The sequence below is a fragment of the Siphateles boraxobius genome, unplaced genomic scaffold, assembly GCF_051911475.1.
Source record: "Siphateles boraxobius isolate OS27281-9 unplaced genomic scaffold, OSU_SipBor_1 22, whole genome shotgun sequence".
NCBI classification, from domain to species: Eukaryota; Metazoa; Chordata; class Actinopteri; order Cypriniformes; family Leuciscidae; genus Siphateles; species Siphateles boraxobius.
In genome coordinates, this window is record NW_027508833.1 from 41,272,925 (window position 1) to 41,292,500 (window position 19,576).

A 19,576-nucleotide genomic window follows, 5' to 3' on the forward strand; every position below is an offset into this window, starting at 1 on the left:
GTCCATCATAAAAGTGCATATATCCATGATTAAAGTGCATCTATCCATCATAAAAGTGCATCTATCCATCATAAAAGTGCATCTATCCATCATAAAAGTGCATCTATCCATCATAAAAGTGCATCTGTACATCATAAAAGTGCATCTGTCCATCATAAAAGTGCATCTGTCCATCATAAAAGTCCATCTATCCATCATAAAAGTGCATCTGTCCATCATAAAAGTGCATCTGTCCATCATAAAAGTGCATCTGTCCATCATAAAAGTCCATCTATCCATCATAAAAGTGCATCTATCCATCATAAAAGTGCATCTGTACATCATAAAAGTGCATCTGTCCATCATAAAAGTGCATCTGTACATCATAAAAGTGCATCTGTCCATCATAAAAGTGCATCTATCCATCATAAAAGTGCATCTATCCATCATAAAAGTGCATCTGTACATCATAAAAGTGCATCTGTACATCATAAAAGTGCATCTGTCCATCATAAAAGTGCATCTGTCCATCATAAAAGTGCATCTCTACATCATAAAAGTGCATCTGTCCATCATAAAAGTGCATCTGTCCATCATAAAAGTGCATCTGTACATCATAAAAGTGCATCTGTCCATCATAACAGTCCATCTATCCATCATAAAAGTGCATCTATCCATCATAAAAATGCATCTGTACATCATAAAAGTGCATCTGTCCATCATAAAAGTGCATCTGTACATCATAAAAGTGCATATATCCATCATAAAAGTGCATCTGTACATCATAAAAGTGCATCTGTCCATCATAAAAGTGCAGCTGTACATCATAAAAGTGCATATATCCATCATAAAAGTGCAGCTGTACATCATAAAAGTGCATCTATCCATCATAAAAGTGCATCTGTCCATCATAAAAGTGCATATATCCATCATAAAAGTGCATCTGTACATCATAAAAGTGCATCTGCACATCATAAAAGTGCATCTGTACATCATAAAAGTGCATCTGTACATTTGGCAGATGCACTTTAATGATTTTACGCAGCTCGAGATCTGTCGCTCACACACACAACTCTGCGATGCTGTTTGCGGATGTTGGTCAGAACTATAGTTTGTGAAACACAGACTCGTTGAACTGCTGATAACGACAGAACTCGTGATGATAGTCGGTAACGATGCTTTCGGGAACACAGATCAGACCTGGAGTCAGTAACACTCGTTCTGTGCAGATCTCAGTGTGTGTAAGAGAGTTTGTTCATCCAGGTGATTATTGTCATCATTTACTGTCCTTCAGTCCTGCTGTTCTCCACTCACTGAAACTCATCACTCAAACACAGACTGAGTTTCACACTAATGACTTTGACTGAATGCAACTTCCAGAAGACACTAAATAATTCACTTCCATGGTTAACTTATGGTTATTGTATGTACAACATGATCAGTGCCTCAGTCGCACCGTTCAGACAATTTCCCTGTTTTTGATGTAGTTTTTGCATAAGGCTGCTGGGGGAAAATTTTACAAAACTTTTTTTTTAACACAACACGACCTAAGAGTTTAATGGGATAATGGATTGTTTTATATTATTTTAATATGTTCCTTAAGGTTCACTTATAAATAAAGCTTTTTGCACAAAAACAAATATACGTGAAAGACTGAATCCATGCAGGACTTTAAATGTATGATCTCACTTTAGTTCATAATTCAGAACGAGTTTAAAAAGAATATATTTAGACCTGAAGACAGTTATTACATTGAAAACTTAAGAAAGGTCTTATTATAAATAAGTGTGTGTGTGTGTGTGTGTGTGTGTGTGTGTGTGTGTGTGTGTGTGTGTGTGTGTGTGTGTGTGTGTGTGTGTGTGTGTGTGTGTGTGTGTGTGTGTGTGTGTGTGTGTGTGTGTTTAGAGTACAGACAGTATTCAGTGGAGTGTGTCGCCCTCATGTGGCCGCTGTCAATGTTGCTCTCTGAAAATATCACATCAAGCTGCAAGATTATTACATATTATGAAATAATACTATATATTGATGTAAATCAATAAGATCTTACTAACAGTATAGCAGATACTTACATAAAATGCATATAAATATCAATATCGGCCAATAATATGTCTCAGTAAGCTGATATTTAAATGCTTAGTTTTATGATAAAATCTGTAGTTTTAAATCATATAATGCAATGCAATACAATGATGATTGACAGATGAACAAATAAACCTTCCTCAAAAGCCCGATGATCATATTTGATACTCATGATTTTTCTATTAATGACGATGGATAATTAAGTAAACCGGTTTCAGTCCAGTTGAAATATTACTGACAACATCAAAGTTATTCTTGCGTTTCCTTGATAAATCAGGAGATGGAGTGCAGGTTTATCAGATCATGTTCATCATTAGAAGTATTAGAGATGTGTGATCAGAATATGATACAGCAGACTTTATAGGGTTAATAAAGGTTATTAACTATAAAACATCGATGGTTTCAGCTGTATTGATCTGCATATGTTTGTCAGCTGTAATGAGTTTGTTGATCGTGTGTGATGTTGATTCTCTCTGTCAGAATGTGTGATGTTTTCCTCATCAGATCATATTCTTCTGACAGCTCATTTACTCGCTGTAATATGATTGTTTATGAGAAACTCGTCAGCGGTTATGAAGTACAGTGATGTATATGGACAGCTGATGTACAGCCGTCGACACAGATCAACACAACATCACGTCACAGAGACTCTCAAAAAAGTATTTTTTTCAAGATTTACGCATTCCAATTAATAATAAAATTCCATCAAATTGAATAATCCTTACATATTTTTCATTTTACGAATGTGAATGTGATTCGTAATCATAAAAAAATATATGTATACATTTAAGTTAATATTTTATTAAACAAATGTTTTATTAATATATATTAAAATGCAATATTGAAATAAATGTGAATGTACATGTACGTAAACATTAAAATACATTAATTAAACTTCAGTGACTTTTGAATGTGTCATCCACTGCAGTATTGTACAATCAAATATGAATGAGTGGGACTAGAAATCATAGCAGCTCCACAAAATAAATATATAATAAAAGTGTTCTGTAACTGAATTTGGTAATTCATGAGATCACAACCACAACACATGGATGTTGAAGAAAACTTTTCTTGAAAAGTTTGTGAAGCCAACATTCTGTCGAATTTTATTTTATTATTTTTTAACCTAATTTATTACCTTATTTTATTATTATTTATCGAAATATTTCACTTAATATTTATTACATTTGTTACAATAAAAAAATCTATTGATTTTACGCTGGCGCTCTATTTTGAAATAAAAGCCCGTGTGTAGCGTGAATTCCAGCCACTTCCGGTTTTTGCGTCGCTTGTTGTTTCCATCCTGTGTCGACTCTCAAAGATTCATTCGATTCTTTTTATATAATATACGTGATTGTTCAAAACAAACTAAATGAATCGATTCCCTATCGGAAATGACTCCGAACAGCAACTTCGTCTTAGTTCACTTAGGGAAAGTAGAAACGGGGTACGAGGAAAGTAGTTTAATCTAATGTAAAGACGAAGAGTGTGTGTGTTTTGCGCGAGTTTAGCAGTGCAGATGTGTGTGATTTGAGTGAATCTGTGAGGTGAACTGAAGCAGGCCCAGATTAAACACGCGTTACTGTGAGTGTGTGTGTGTAAGATGTCTCTGGAGGAGTATGAGAGGCATTACGCCTCTTTAAACTCAGAGACTGGCTGTGAATCTGTCAATGGAAGATCGACAACATCTGGAGCTTTCGCTGGAGAAGAGGAGAAACTGCATTACATCCCCATTCGAGTGCTGGGAAAGGGCGCCTTTGGGGAAGCGACTCTCTACAGGCGCACTGAGGTCAGCAGCTCTCTATATGATATATATATGTATTAATATCTATCATCTGCTTCGATTCCGCAGCAATTAAGAGCTCACGTCACTCAATTCTGCTCCGGTTTGGGAATTCCAGCCACGCCCACTCTGTAGCTGAGGGATTGGCCATAACAAACTTTTTTAAGATGATACAATACTGATACTTTTTTGCTTAAATTTTAATGATACTGATACTTTTTTTGCATTTTAACGATACAGATAGCCTACTTTTGTTGTATTTTAAGGATACTATACTTTTGTTGTATTTTAAAGATACAGATACTTTTGTTGTATTTTACCGATATTTATACTTTTGTTGTATTTTAACGATACAGATACTTTTGTTGCATTTTATATATTTTATATATTGTATATTTGTATATATATATATATACAGGTCCTTCTCTAAAAATTAGCAAATTGTGATAAAGTTCATTATTTTATATAATCTAATGATAAAAATTAAACTTTCATATATTTTAGATTCATTGCACACCAACTGAAATATTTCAGGTCTTTTATTGTTTTAATACTGATGATTTTGGCATACAGCTCATGAAAACCTCAAAAAATTAGCATATTTCATCCGACCAATAAAATAAGTGTTTTTAATACAAAAAAAAATCAGTTATGCACTCAATACTTGGTCGGGACTCCTTTTGCAGAAATGACTGCTTCAATGCGGCGTGGCATGGAGGCGATCAGCCTGTGGCACTGCTGAGGTGTTATGGAGGCCCAGGATGCTTCGATAGCGGCCTTAAGCTCATCCAGAGTGTTGGGTCTTGCGTCTCTCAACTTTCTCTTCACAATATCCCACAGTTTCTCTATGGGGTTCAGGTCAGGAGAGTTGGCAGGCCAATTGAGCACAGTAATACCATGGTCAGTAAACCATTTACCAGTGGTTTTGGCACTGTGAGCAGGTGCCAGGTCGTGCTGAAAAATGAAATCTTCATCTCCATAAAGCTTTTCAGCAGACGGAAGCATGAAGTGCTCCAAAATCTCCTGATAGCTAACTGCATTGGCCCTGCCCTTGATAAAACACAGTGGACCAACACCAGCGGCTGACATGGCACCCCAGACCATCACTGACTGTGGGAACTTGACACTGGACTTCAGGCATTTTGGCATTTCCTTCTCCCCAGTCTTCCTCCAGACTCTGGCACCTTGATTTCCGAATGACATGCAAAACTGAGCAACAGTCCAGTGCTGCTTCTCTGTAGCCCAGGTCAGGCACTTCTGCCGCTGTTTCTGGTTCAAAAGTGGCTTGACCTGGGGAATGCGGCACCTGTAGCCCATTTCCTGCACACGCCTGTGCACGGTGGCTCTGGATGTCTCTACTCCAGACTCAGTCCACTGCTTCCGCAGGTCCCCCAAGGTCTGGAATCGGTCCTTCTCCACAATCTTCCTCAGGGTCCGGTCATCTCTTCTCATTGTGCAGCGTTTTTTGCCACACTTTTTCCTTCCCACAGACTTCCCACTGAGGTGCCTTGATACAGCACTCTGGGAACAGCCTATTTGTTCAGAAATTTCTTTGTGTGTCTTACCCTCTTGCTTGAGGGTGTCAATGATGGCCTTCAGGACAGCAGTCAGGTCGGCAGTCTTACCCATGATTGCGGTTTTGAGTAATGAAACAGGCTGGGAGTTTTTAAAAGCCTCAGGAATCTTTTGCAGGTGTTTAGAGTTAATTAGTTGATTCAGATGATTAGGTTAATAGCTCGTTTAGAGACCCTTTTCATGATATGCTAATTTTTTGAGATAGGAATTTTGGGTTTTCATGAGCTGTATGCCAAAATCATCAGTATTAAAACAATAAAAGACCTGAAATATTTCAGTTGGTGTGCAATGAATCTAAAATATATGAAAGTTTAATTTTTATCATTAGATTATGGAAAATAATGAACTTTATCACAATATGCTGAATTTTTGAGAAGGACCTGTATATATATATATATATATATATATATTAATCAAGGTTTTATACATTAAAAATAAATTAGAAAAAATAAATCCTTCAAATAAACATGCTTATTCTTTAGATGGCAACTTCTTGAATCTGCAATCCTATTACAACATTTTTCACGAATAAAGTAATAGGCTAGTTTAAAAATATATGAATATGTGAATAAAAAGGAAGTAAACACTGTAACAGGGCACTCAGTAATCTGGTCATTTCGTGCGTACTGGTAATCATATTTTTTCAAATAAAAGACAAGGTAACGCTAATTTTACATACAGCACATAGTGAAAAAGATATGAATAATGACACAGTGGGCAAATGTTTATTAGATATTCAGAGGCGTGTTTAAAGGGGTGGTAAAACAAATTTTTTCGAAGGCTTGATTGTGTTTGTGGGGTGCACTGTAACGTGTTCATGCTTCGTTTTTTAAAAATAGCATTATTTTTCAATATTTTACCTTTATTCTACACAGCTCTGTCCCTCCTTGTAAAAACGGTCTGATGGTTCTATGAAGCCAGTCCCTCAAAACTAAGCAATGGGCTCAGATTGGTTAGCTGGCCCAGTGTGTTGTGATTCGCTATCAGGCTAGTGCACGTTTTTCGGAAACGTCACGCCCCGTACCTTTACCGGTAGCCTAGTTTGTGCTTAGGTGTATTATAAACAATGGCGTCAATCGAGCAGAACCTGTTCAAGAACGGCTGTTAAACAACGTTTCAGAAAGGTTTGTTTTTGTTGTTGTTTCTGTCTCATTTCTTTTTAGATACGCTGTAATTAAATTGTACTAATTATTATAGTATTACAAAAAATAAGCTTCATATTCATAAACAAGAATTTCATATAATTGTTCTAACAAATTAAATACTACAGTCCTCAAAGGGAGTTTTTTTTTAGTAAAGACTGCGGATCTATAGTCGTCGTTACTGACTGTATGCCACCGTTACTTAGCCAAATATCTGACGGAGAACTCGCCAAGATTGTGAAAGCTTTCCTCCATAACATGTGCAGCACAGAGAGCGAGATTTGGGTAATATTTATAAGGGACCTTGTTAAAAATAAATTTTAACCATTGATCCCTAACTCCCCGACCCTAGGAAGGCTGAACAATCCGGATGAAAATAACAGCGTTTCGACGGCATTGCGGCAACAACAGCCTAGTATACCACAACTCTTCTCCAACGCAATATAAAATGGCCTCGCCCTTACTTCGTATTCTAGGAGGAGGGGTTTGTAAATATTGGGGTTAGTGACGTCAGCAACCCTGGAGGAATGTGGTGTCGTCCCTACCGGCCGTTTGATGTAGTCCTTAGAAATTGATTTCTTTAAAAGCAAATATCTCCCTTTGCTTTGAACTTTGAGCGCTGTAACTTTGCAGATGTTGTTTATGCTCAAACAGCAACATTACACACTATGTTGAGTGCTGTGTGATCAGGCGCTGGTGTTCTCAGCGCCGCCCGTCAAAATAAAAGACTGGAGCGCCGTATAAACAAAAGTACCGCTTCCAACACAACGGCCAATCAGAAAAACTTATCAGCAGATGCCGATTTTTCAAAAATGCCAAATATCGGCCGATACCGATACTTTCGTTGCAATTTACAGATATCTATACTTTTGTCGCATTTTAAATATACTTTTGTTGCATTTTACCGATACTTTTGTTGCATTTTAACAACATCTATATTTTTTTGCATTTTGACGATGTCTATGCTTTTTGAAGATACCGGTACTTTTGTTGCATTTTAATGACACTGTTACTTTTTTTTGTATTTTAACAATACCGATACTGATTATTTCTTAAATGGGTGTATTTTATTTGAAATAATGTTCATTTTTAGAAAAAAATATGAGTAAACTTAATAGACTGAAATATTATTTTCTTGTACTACTAGTCTTTGTTTTATTTCCAACTTCTATAAATGTGTATTTGAGGCTGATTAAGACCAGAGCAGAGCCATTCAGTCTGGGGTCACTGCCTGATGGTTTGGCTGGTTCCGCGCAGGGTAACTCTCTGGTTCCGCGCAGGATAACTCTCTGGTTCCGCGCAGGATAACTCTCTGGTTCCGCGCAGGATAACTCTCTGGTTCCGCGCAGGATAACTCTCTGGTTCCGCGCAGGGTAACTCTCTGGTTCCGCGCAGGGTAACTCTCTGGTTCCGCGCAGGATAACTCTCTGGTTCTGCGCAGGATAACTCTCTGGTTCCGCGCAGGATAACTCTCTGGTTCCGCGCAGGATAACTCTCTGGTTCCGCGCAGGGTAACTCTCTGGTTCCGCGCAGGATAACTCTCTGGTTCCGCGCAGGATAACTCTCTGGTTCCGCGCAGGATAACTCTCTGGTTCCGCGCAGGGTAACTCTCTGGTTCCGCGCAGGATAACTCTCTGGTTCTGCGCAGGATAACTCTCTGGTTCTCAGTGTAACTCTCTGGTTCCGCGCAGGATAACTCTCTGGTTCCGCGCAGGGTAACTCTCTGGTTCCGCGCAGGGTAACTCTCTGGTTCCGCGCAGGATAACTCTCTGGTTCCGCGCAGGGTAACTCTCTCGTTCCGCGAAGGATAACTCTCTGGTTCCGCGCAGGATAACTCTCTGATTCCGCGCAGGGTAACTCTCTGGTTCCGCGCAGGATAACTCTCTGGTTCCGCGCAGGGTAACTCTCTGGTTCCGCGCAGGGTAACTCTCTGGTTCCGCGCAGGGTAACTCTCTGGTTCCGCGCAGGATAACTCTCTGGTTCCGCGCAGGATAACTCTCTGGTTCCGCGCAGGATAACTCTCTGGTTCCGCGCAGGATAACTCTCTGGTTCCGCGCAGGGTAACTCTCTGGTTCCGCGCAGGGTAACTCTCTGGTTCCGCGCAGGGTAACTCTCTGGTTCCGCGCAGGATAACTCTCTGGTTCCGCGCAGGATAACTCTCTGGTTCCGCGCAGGATAACTCTCTGGTTCCGCGCAGGATAACTCTCTGGTTCCGCGCAGGATAACTCTCTGGTTCCGCGCAGGATAACTCTCTGGTTCCGCGCAGGATAACTCTCTGGTTCTGCGCAGGATAACTCTCTGGTCCTCAGTGTAACTCTCTGGTTCCGCGCAGGACAACTCTCTGGTTCCGCGCAGGGTAACTCTCTGGTTCCGCGCAGGGTAACTCTCTGGTTCCGCGCAGGATAACTCTCTGGTTCCGCGCAGGATAACTCTCTGGTTCCGCGCAGGATAACTCTCTGGTTCCGCGCAGGATAACTCTCTGGTTCTGTGCAGGATAACTCTCTGGTGGTGTGGAAGGAGATCGACCTGAACTGTCTCTCGGATAAGAAGCGCAGAGACGTGATGAACGAGATCAGCATCCTCTCCATCCTTCAGCACAACAACATCATCGCTTACTTCAACCACTTCATGGACAAGAACACACTGCTGATCGAGCTTGAGTACTGCAACGGTAACACACTCTCACACACACACTCACTCACTCACTCTCTCACACACACACACTCACTCTCTCACACACACACACTCTCACTCTCTCTCACACACTCTCACTCTCTCTCACTCACACACTCTCACACACTCTCTCTCACACACTCTCACTCTCTCTCACACTCTCTCTCACACTCTCACACACACACTCTCACTCTCTCTAACTCACACACTCTCACTCACACACTCTCACTCTCTCTCACACACTCTCACTCTCTCTCACTCACACACTCTCACACACTCTCTCACACACTCTCACTCTCTCTCACGCTCTCACACTCTCAAACACCCTCACTCTCTCTCACACTCTCACACACACTCTCACTCTCACTCACACACTCTCTCACACTCACACACTCTCACTCTCTCTCACTCACACACTCTCACTCTCTCTCACTCACACACTCTCACACACTCTCTCTCACACACTCTCATTCTCTCTCACACTCTCACACTCTCAAACACTCTCACTCTCTCTCACACTCTCACACACACTCTCACTCTCTCTCACACTCTCAAACACTCTCACTCACTCTCTCACTCTCTCACACACTCTCACTCTCTCACACACACTGACACACTCTCACACTCTCACTCACACACTCTCATTGACACTCTCACTGACACTCTCTCTCACACTCTCACACACTCTCACTCACACACACTCTCACTCTCTCACACACTGACACACTCTCACTCTCTCACACACTGACACACTCTCTCACTCTCACTCACACACTCACTCTTACTCACATACACACACTCTCTCACACTCACTCACACACTCACTCTCTCTCACTCACACACTCTCACTCACACAACTCTCACTCACTCTCTCACACACTCTCACTCTCTCACACACTGACACACTCTCACTCTCTCACACACTGACACACTCTCTCACTCTCACTCACACACTCACTCTCACTCACTCACACACTCACTCTCACTCACACACTCTCACACTCTCACTGACACTCTCTCTCTCTCACTCACTCACTCTCACACTGTCCCTCATTTATCAAAAGTGCGTACACCAAATTTCCAGCGTACACCTGGCGTACACCCAAAACCACGGTGACTTTGATATTTATCAATATGGACGTTGGCGTACGGCACGCTCAAATCCTACGCCAGGTCAGGAGGTGGTGTACATGTACGCACGTTTTGAGTTAGTGCGGAAATGCGCAGAAAAACAATTCCTAACACCACAAAACGCACTGACAAACTAAAATATATGAGGAACTCTTTTCAAAAACGCGATAAACGCCATTTTTAAAAATAAATTTGTATTTTATTTCTATAAATAAACTAGTGTTGTGTCTGCAAAGATGAAATTGATGATCACCATCTCCGTAGTGAACGCGCCTATAGAGAGAGTAGCCTATTTCTTTTCGTTTATAATTGTTTCGTTTAAAGACATTTCAAGCTTTCTTTACAGATATATTTCTCATGTCTGTGAGGCATATACTGAGTTTCGGTTAATTTGTGATGAGATGCGCTCCAGTTCACGTGCAATTCAAGGGACATGACTCATGATTATATTGTCTGCTATTTGCTTCTTATTAAATCCAGGCAATTGGTTGATGAAAAAAATATTAAAATTAAGATACAATTTATACCAAACGAAATTCACTTTAAAGAAAGGCTTTCTACAAAACAAAACTTAATTAAGTGGCCAAAATCATGTCTGAGCATGTCACGATATATTGCGCATATCCTATCTTAGCCTATGTTCACTTTTCATAATCAACATAGATGGGGAAAAAATAACATTATTATTTTTTTAACAAATATGAAACTAAATGCACTTAGTTAATGGCTACAACACGTAGCCTAATAGCAGGCCTGAATACTGTTATCATTACTTTTTTCAAGTTCGGCACGAATTACTATTAGCCTAAATGTGTTACTAAATGATTTGAATGTATTTTTAACATTGTTGTATTTAAGGACTGTATTTGTGTGTTATTTTTAAATTATTTGTTTTATGTAGTGGACAATGTTGGAACGTGACATTGGAAATATATATATATTTTTTTACTATTTAATTTATTTTACTATATATTTTGTTTGGCTTTTATTTATTTCATGCAGTTGCACTTATTGAATTTATATTAATTTATAGTATGAGTCCCTGATTATATGTTGCATGTTCTCTTCTTGTTGTTTTTGTTGTTGTTTTTTTAGACAAAAAATGGATGGATTTATAGCGTTTTGAAAAAAAAAAAATTTAACTTTGAATTTATCATCAACAATATTGTTGTTTGATTTAATAATAATTGTTCATGATGGTGATGGTCTCGATCTCCAGAGAAGTGTCTCCTCTTTGCCGTCTTCCGTGTGTCCATGGCGTAAAATGAGGGCGTGGGGGAAGCGGATACTTGAATATATAGGGGCGTGTTATTCTAATGACGATCGTTTTCAGCCACGGCATTTATCAAGGGCAGGTATTGCGTACACCTGGATTTCAAAGGTACGCACAGCTTCATAAATCAGGCGGTGAGAGAAGTGTAAGCATAATCTTACGCCAACATATACGCCCGTTTCTACGCAAGAATGATAAATGAGGGCCACTCTCACTCTCACTCACACACTCTCACACGCTTACTCTCACTCTCACACACTCTCTCTTACACTCTCACTCTCTCACACTCTCACTCTCACTCACACACTCTCTCTCACACTCTCACTCTCTCTCACACTCTCACTCTCTCTCACTCACACACTCTCACTCTCACTCACACACTCTCACTCTCACTCACACACTCTCACTCACACACTCTCACTCACACACTCTCACTCACACACTCTCACTCACACACTCTCACTCACACATTCTCACTCTCACACTCTCACTCTCACACGCTCACTCTCACACTCTCACTCTAACACTCTCAATCACACACTCTCACTCTCACTCTCTCTCACTCACACACTCTCTCTCACACACTCTCACTCTCTCTCACTCACACACTCTCACTCACACACTCTCACTCACACACTCTCACTCTCACACTCTCACTCACACACTCTCACTCACACACTCTCTCACACACACTCTCTCTCACACTCTCACTCAACTCTCAAACACTCTCACTCTCACTCACACACTCTCTCTCACACTCACACTCTCACACTCTCACTCACACACTCTCACTCACACACTCTCACTCACACACACTCTCACTCACACACACTCTCAATGACACTCTCTCACTCTCTCACACTCTCACTCTCTCACTCACACACTCTGTCTCTCACTCACACACTCTCACTCTCACTGACACTCTCTCTCACTCACTCACTCTCACACTCTCACTCTCATTCACACACTCTCACACTCTCACTCACACACTCTCACTCACACACTCTCACATTCTCACTCTCAGACTCACTCACTCTCACACTCTCACTCTCACTCACACACTCACTCACTCTCACTCACACACTCTCACACTCTCACTCACACACTCTCTCTCTTACTCTCACTCACACACTCTCTCTCTCACTCTCACTCACACACTCTCACTCACACACTCTCTCTCTCTCACTCTCACTCTCTCACTCACACACTCTGTCTCTCACTCACACACTCTCACTCACTCACACACTCTCACATTCTCACTGACACTCTCTCACTCACTCACTCTCACAATCTCACTCTCATTCACACACTCTCACTCTCACACTCACTCACTCTCACACTCTCACACTCTCACTCACACACTCACTCACTCTCACTCACACACTCTCACACGCTTACTCTCACTCACACACTCTCTCTTACACTCTCACTCTCTCACACTCTCACTCTCACTCACACACTCTCACTCACACACTCTCTCTCACACTCTCACTCTCTCTCACTCACTCACACACTCTCACTCACACACTCTCACTCACACACTCTCACTCTCACTCACACACTCTCACTCTCACTCACACACTCTCACTCACACACTCTCACTCACACACTCTCACTCACACACTCTCACTCTCACACTCTCACTCTCACACTCTCACTCTCACACGCTCACTCTCACACTCTCACTCTAACACTCTCACTCTCAATCACACACTCTCACTCTCTCTCACTCACACACTCTCTCTCACTCACACACTCTCACTCTCTCTCACTCACACACTCTCACTCACACACTCTCACTCACACACTCTCACTCACACACTCTCACTCACACACTCTCTCACACACACTCTCTCTCACACTCTCACTCAACTCTCAAACACTCTCACTCACACACTCTCTCTCACACTCACACTCTCACTCACACACTCTCACTCACACACACTCTCACTCACACACACTCTCACTCACACACACTCTCAATGACACTCTCTCACTCTCTCACACTCTCACTCTCTCACTCACACACTCTGTCTCTCACTCACACACTCTCACTCTCACTGACACTCTCTCTCACTCACTCACTCTCACACTCTCACTCTCATTCACACACTCTCACACTCTCTCTCTCACTCACACACTCTCACTCACACACTCTCACACTCTCACTCTCACACTCACTCACTCTCACACTCTCACACTCTCACTCTCACTCACACACTCACTCACACACTCTCACACTCTCACTCACACACTCTCTCTCTTACTCTCACTCACACACTCTCTCTCTCACTCTCACTCACACACTCTCTCTCTCTCACTCTCACTCTCTCACTCACACACTCTGTCTCTCACTCACACACTCTCACTCACTCACACACTCTCACATTCTCACTGACACTCTCTCTCTCACTCACTCACTCTCACAATCTCACTCTCATTCACACACTCTCACTCTCACACTCACTCACTCTCACACTCTCACACTCTCACTCTCACTCACACACTCACTCACTCTCACTCACACACTATCACACTCTCACTCACACACTCTCTCTCTTACTCTCACTCACACACTCTCTTTCTCACTCTCACTCACACACTCTCTCTCTCTCACTCTCACTCTCTCACTCACACACTCTGTCTCTCACTCACACACTCTCACTCACTCACACACTCTCACATTCTCACTGACACTCTCTCTCTCACTCACTCACTCTCACAATCTCACTCTCATTCACACACTCTCACTCTCACTCACACACTCACACACTCTCACTCTCACACTCACTCACTTTCTCACTCTCACACTCACTCACTTTCTCACTCTCACTCTCACTCACACACTCTCTCACTCTCACTCACACACTCTCACTCACACACTCTCTCTCTCTCAATCTCACTCACACACTCTCTCTCACTCTCACTCACACACTCTCTCTCACTCTCACTCACACACTCTCTCTCTCTCTCACTCTCACTCACACACTCTCCCTCTCTCACTCTCACTCACACACTCTCTCACTCTCACTCCCACACTCTCACTCACACACTCTCTCACTCTCACTTTCACACACTCACTCACACACTCTCACTCACTCACTCTCTCACACACTCACACACTCTCTCTCAAACTCTCACTCACTCACTCTCTCACACACTCTCTCACAAAATCTCTCTCACCCACACTCTCACTCTCACACACTCACTCTCTCACTCACTCTCACTCTCTCACTCTCACTCACACACTCTCACACTCTCACTCACACACTCTCTCTCTCACTCTCACTCACACACTCTCTCTCTCACTCTCACTCACACACTCTCTCACTCACACTCTCTCACTCTCACTCTCACTCACACACTCTCTCACTCTCACTCACACTCTCACACACTCTCTCACACACTCTCTCACACACTCTCACTCACTCACTCTCTCACACACTCTCTCACACACTCTCTCACACACTCTCTCACACACTCTCTCACACACTCTCTCACAAAATCTCTCACACACTCTCTCACTCTCACTCTCACACACTCACTCTCACTCTCTCACACACTCTCACTCACACTCACTCTCACTCTCACTCTCTCACTCTCACTCTCTCACTCTCACACAGTCTCACTCACTCTCACACTCACTCTCACACACTCACTCTCACTCTCTCACTCTCACACTCTCACTCACTCTCACACACTCTCACTCACACTCACTCCCTCACTCTCACTCTCTCACTCTCACTCCCTCACTCACTCTCACTCCCTCACTCTCACTCTCACTCTCTCACTCTCACTCACTCTCACACACTCTCACACAGTCTCACTCACTCTCACACTCACACACTCTCACTCACACACTCACACTCTCACTCACACACTCTCACTCACACACTCTCACTCACACACTCTCACTCTCACACTCTTACACATACTAACTCACTCACACACGGTCCACAGTCTGAATGTGTGTGTGTGTGTGTGCAGGTGGAAACCTTTATGACAAGATCAACCAGCAGAAAGGAGCTCTGTTCAAAGAGGAGGTGAGTTAAGGTTACACACAGTGACACACTGAACTTGTGAGTCCACGCTACACACACTGAGCTGCTTTACCTCTGAGCTTCTGTTGTCCACAGGTGGTGGTGTGGTACTTATATCAGATCACCGCAGCTGTGGCTCACATTCATAAAGCCGGCGTCCTCCACAGGTAAACACACACACACACACACACACACACTGTCGCGTTCACTATGTCGCGGGTGTTTAGCAGAAACGTAACGCAGGTTAATAGGTGGGAGGTTAACTTCCCTGATTGAAGGATTGGCCAGTCAAGGGTTGAAACGTGAATCAATGAAATCCCAAAAAGTAACTAATACTAGTTTTGGCATGTTGCCTCGTCAGGAGAGATGCGCCACCGGTAAGCTGATGTTTATATCTATTGAGATGCAGTTTAAGTTTGTTTGTCTGCTTGTACAACCGTTGTATTGACGCGGCAGATGTGTGCGGTCTGTATGGTGCTAATTGTTACTTTGGTTACGCTGATAAAACTTTGTTTGCGGACTGATGTTTAAAGTTGTCGGCTTTATAGTATTCTTGGTTATATTTAAGTAAATGTTTGGATTTGGAGCGTTTACTTCCTGTTTGCGGTGCCGGATGGGTAATGTAGTTAATCGCTTTCCATTGATAATGGATTACTATGCTCAGTGTTACTACTTAGAACTACACTCACATGTTTCACTTTGAGCCAACACATTGAGAACACCTTTTGTGGTTTTAGGCGATTCGTAACATTGACATTGTTGTATATTTGGTGTGTGTGAAACTGTTGCATTTCTGTGTTTAAATGTATATGCTTTTAGTCATTCAGTTTAAACACTAAGTATGTTATAATATTTATGATATTGAATGTTGATTAAATTCCATAATATATTATTCTATAATGTTTATAATATTAAATACTTGCTGTATTGGAATTTATATTTATTAATATTTGTGTATTATTCAGAATTTATGGTATATTGGGTATGTGGTTATCAATATTGTCGTTTACACCATTGTCTTTGTATGTTTACAGGTTAATAACCTGCTATTTGTGGACTAATCAACTGTTTGTGAAAATAATCAGAATAAATAAAGCCACAACGAGTTATTTCAACATGTCCTCTCCTGACGCCCCGTTCGGTGGGGAGATTCTTAAGGAACCGAACACACACACACACACACACACGAGCCAAGGTTACGATGTTATGCGGTCTAGTCATAGCCAATACAGCCTGTGCACAGCAATTCATCTTTAATAACACGTGATTTTGGCCAATAGTATTAGACGACAGGAAACACTGAGCGCCCCCGTTTCTAGGATAATGTTTTTTATTTAATATTTTGTATTTTCAGGGGATTTTATGGTACATAACGCTGTTTTTATAATCCATTTATTCACTTTTTTTATTGCTGAAGTGAAAAAAGTTTTAAAAAGTGAACTTAAAGTACCAATTTTATGTTTATTGTCATGAAAAATGTGCAAAAATACTATTTTAAATTTTAATGTAAAATATATATGAGAAAATCAAAGCCATAAATATAAACAAGTAGTGTTGCACATGTGAGCTGATATCTCCGTAAATGAGCGTTCAGTGAGAGTGTGTTCGGCTGCAGTACCGAACGCTTCCACTAGAGGAAACTCTCATTCATTTCCAATGCGCTCGTTGTTGATCTCGAGGAGCACAAGTGTGACTATTTTTTTCAGGTCCATTTAACCTGTTCGAAATCATGTCCATGTTTTTTATTTTTGTGTTCACACAGCAAGTGCCAAAACCTTTACAAAGTTTCGTACCATTCCGATGAAGAAAAAAAGTTTTAAAAAAAACAAATGTCGAAAACTGCCAAAGAGGTCAAAAGTAATTTCAAAATACTAGTTACAATTTTCCTGTTAAAATTTCTTTTGTCTTTGGTTTTCATTCCTTGAACCGGTTCAGAGCCGTCACGTCCTCGTTGTGTATCAGAGGAATAAAGCTGAATTGCGACCCTATACGCTTATAACAAAAACAAAATTAGAAAACAGACGTTCTTTTATTTTTCTAGTTATATTGTTTATAATGAGTAGATTGACGAATACTTGATGTCTAACTTTTTAACTTTAATTAACATTAACGACTCAGCAGGTTTATTAGGCTGCTGTCACTCTTAGATTAAATGCATGAATCTCAAATTCCAATTGATTATCATGTTTTCATATTCATTGGAAGCCAAAATCAAAACTAAAATTCATTTAGTCACAAAGCCGTAGTTTTGATTATAATCCGTTGATTATATTGTTTAAAGCAGGGTTTAAAAGCTCTGTGAATAGTGTGTGTGTTTGTGTTTGAAGGGACATCAAAACGCTGAACATCTTCCTCACTAAAACGAACCTGATCAAGCTGGGCGATTATGGGCTGGCCAAGAAGCTGGACTCGCTGGACTCCATGGCTGAAACCGTGAGTGTGCTCAATGATGCTGGGTTATTATATGATTATTATATTGTGGTTATTGGTGCGGTCAGCTGGTTTATGATCTGAACAGCATCTCTGCTCTCTAATAACTCACATCATGATGTGTGTGTGAAGGACAATGCCTTATTTTACTATCAAGGAGGTACTTTATTTTCATATATTTTCCAATTTTATGGGTTTTTTTTATGTCATTTAGGCCTATTATTAAAAATGTTGCCTTGATAACTAGCTGAAGTAAAATTGTTTAAAAAACTTTCAAGTTTGTTTTTTATATTTTTATTTTATTTCAGTTAAAGTTTATTTTATTTCATGTAACAGGTGTTTTTATAACCCTGGTCCAGTTCTGTGTGCTTTATTTCATCATAATGTCCATCAATCTGCCTATCAAGTAAATATCTGGACCTGAGGTGTTGATTAGAGTTTCCCAGACGGTCCACACTGCAAAACATGCCCTTGAAACAAGCATGAAGCTCTTTAATACAGGTCTAGTCAACTAAAACCAAGAGGAACAAAATGGGGTAAGCAAAACAGATCCAGTCACTAATAAATGCTATTGGATATTAAAACATTTAACAAAAATGCTTAACTGCAGTTTTTACTTTTTATAAGAATTGAATAATAAATAAATTGTGAAAATTGCATTAAGTAGAATATTTGATCTTAAATCCAGTCACTAAAAATACTGTTGGGTCTTAAAACTAGACAAACATGCTGGAAACTGCAGTTTTCACTTTTTATAAGCACTAAATAAGTAATTTTAGTGAAGATTCCATTAACTAGAATATTTAACCTTAAGTTCAGCTTATTTAAAAATTTTAAGATACACAATATTCTGAAATAGATGAAAATTCTTAAAACGTCTTAATAATTTTAGTTAACTTTAAATTTAAATGCATCTTGCTTGTTTCAAGAAGGAAATAGTTTGCCGTGTAACAGCCTTTCTTAATTAAGATTCTTGGAGATATCATTTTTAGGGTTGATGTTATTCTTAAAAATAGCACAACATGTTCAAAAACTTGCACTTTATAGCTGTCACTTGTTTCTGGTAAAATCTGCCTCAAAATGAGCTAAAATTGACTTGGCAAGACTGAAGAACACCAATTTCCTTAGATTAAGGTTTATAGTGTAGTGTGCAACATATTTTATAAGACTTTTTATCTTTCATAGCATAAGAAACGAGACATGTTTTCTAGAAATATATATTTTTTAACTTTCTTAGATTTGAGTTTTTGCAGTGTAGGGTTAAAATAAAATAAAAAACGATTAGGGTTCAATATTAATTAAGTCATAAAAATGCTAAATTAAAATAAATCCATAATTCTAATATAGAAACAATCAAAATAAAACAGTAAAAATGTGCAATATTTTATGTGTGACACTTCACAATAATGTTCAATTTGTTAAAATTTATTTACAATGACAAATATTTCAAGGTTCAAGGGTTTTTTATTGT

General features: G+C 40.3%; 1 protein-coding gene across 1 annotated transcript in view; it reads left to right on the forward strand.

Annotated features, from left to right (window-relative positions):
* The first annotated feature begins 3,323 nt into the window (after nucleotides 1-3,323).
* The window catches only part of nek9 (NIMA related kinase 9), a 61,787-nt gene continuing 45,534 nt past the window's right edge, over nucleotides 3,324-19,576 (forward strand). The window contains exons 1-5 of the mRNA XM_077240176.1: nucleotides 3,324-3,847; nucleotides 9,052-9,229; nucleotides 15,623-15,678; nucleotides 15,772-15,842; nucleotides 18,003-18,108. Coding sequence (XP_077096291.1) covers nucleotides 3,662-3,847; nucleotides 9,052-9,229; nucleotides 15,623-15,678; nucleotides 15,772-15,842; nucleotides 18,003-18,108 — 597 coding nt within the window. The 5' untranslated portion in view covers nucleotides 3,324-3,661. The remainder of the gene's footprint in view (nucleotides 3,848-9,051; nucleotides 9,230-15,622; nucleotides 15,679-15,771; nucleotides 15,843-18,002; nucleotides 18,109-19,576) is intronic.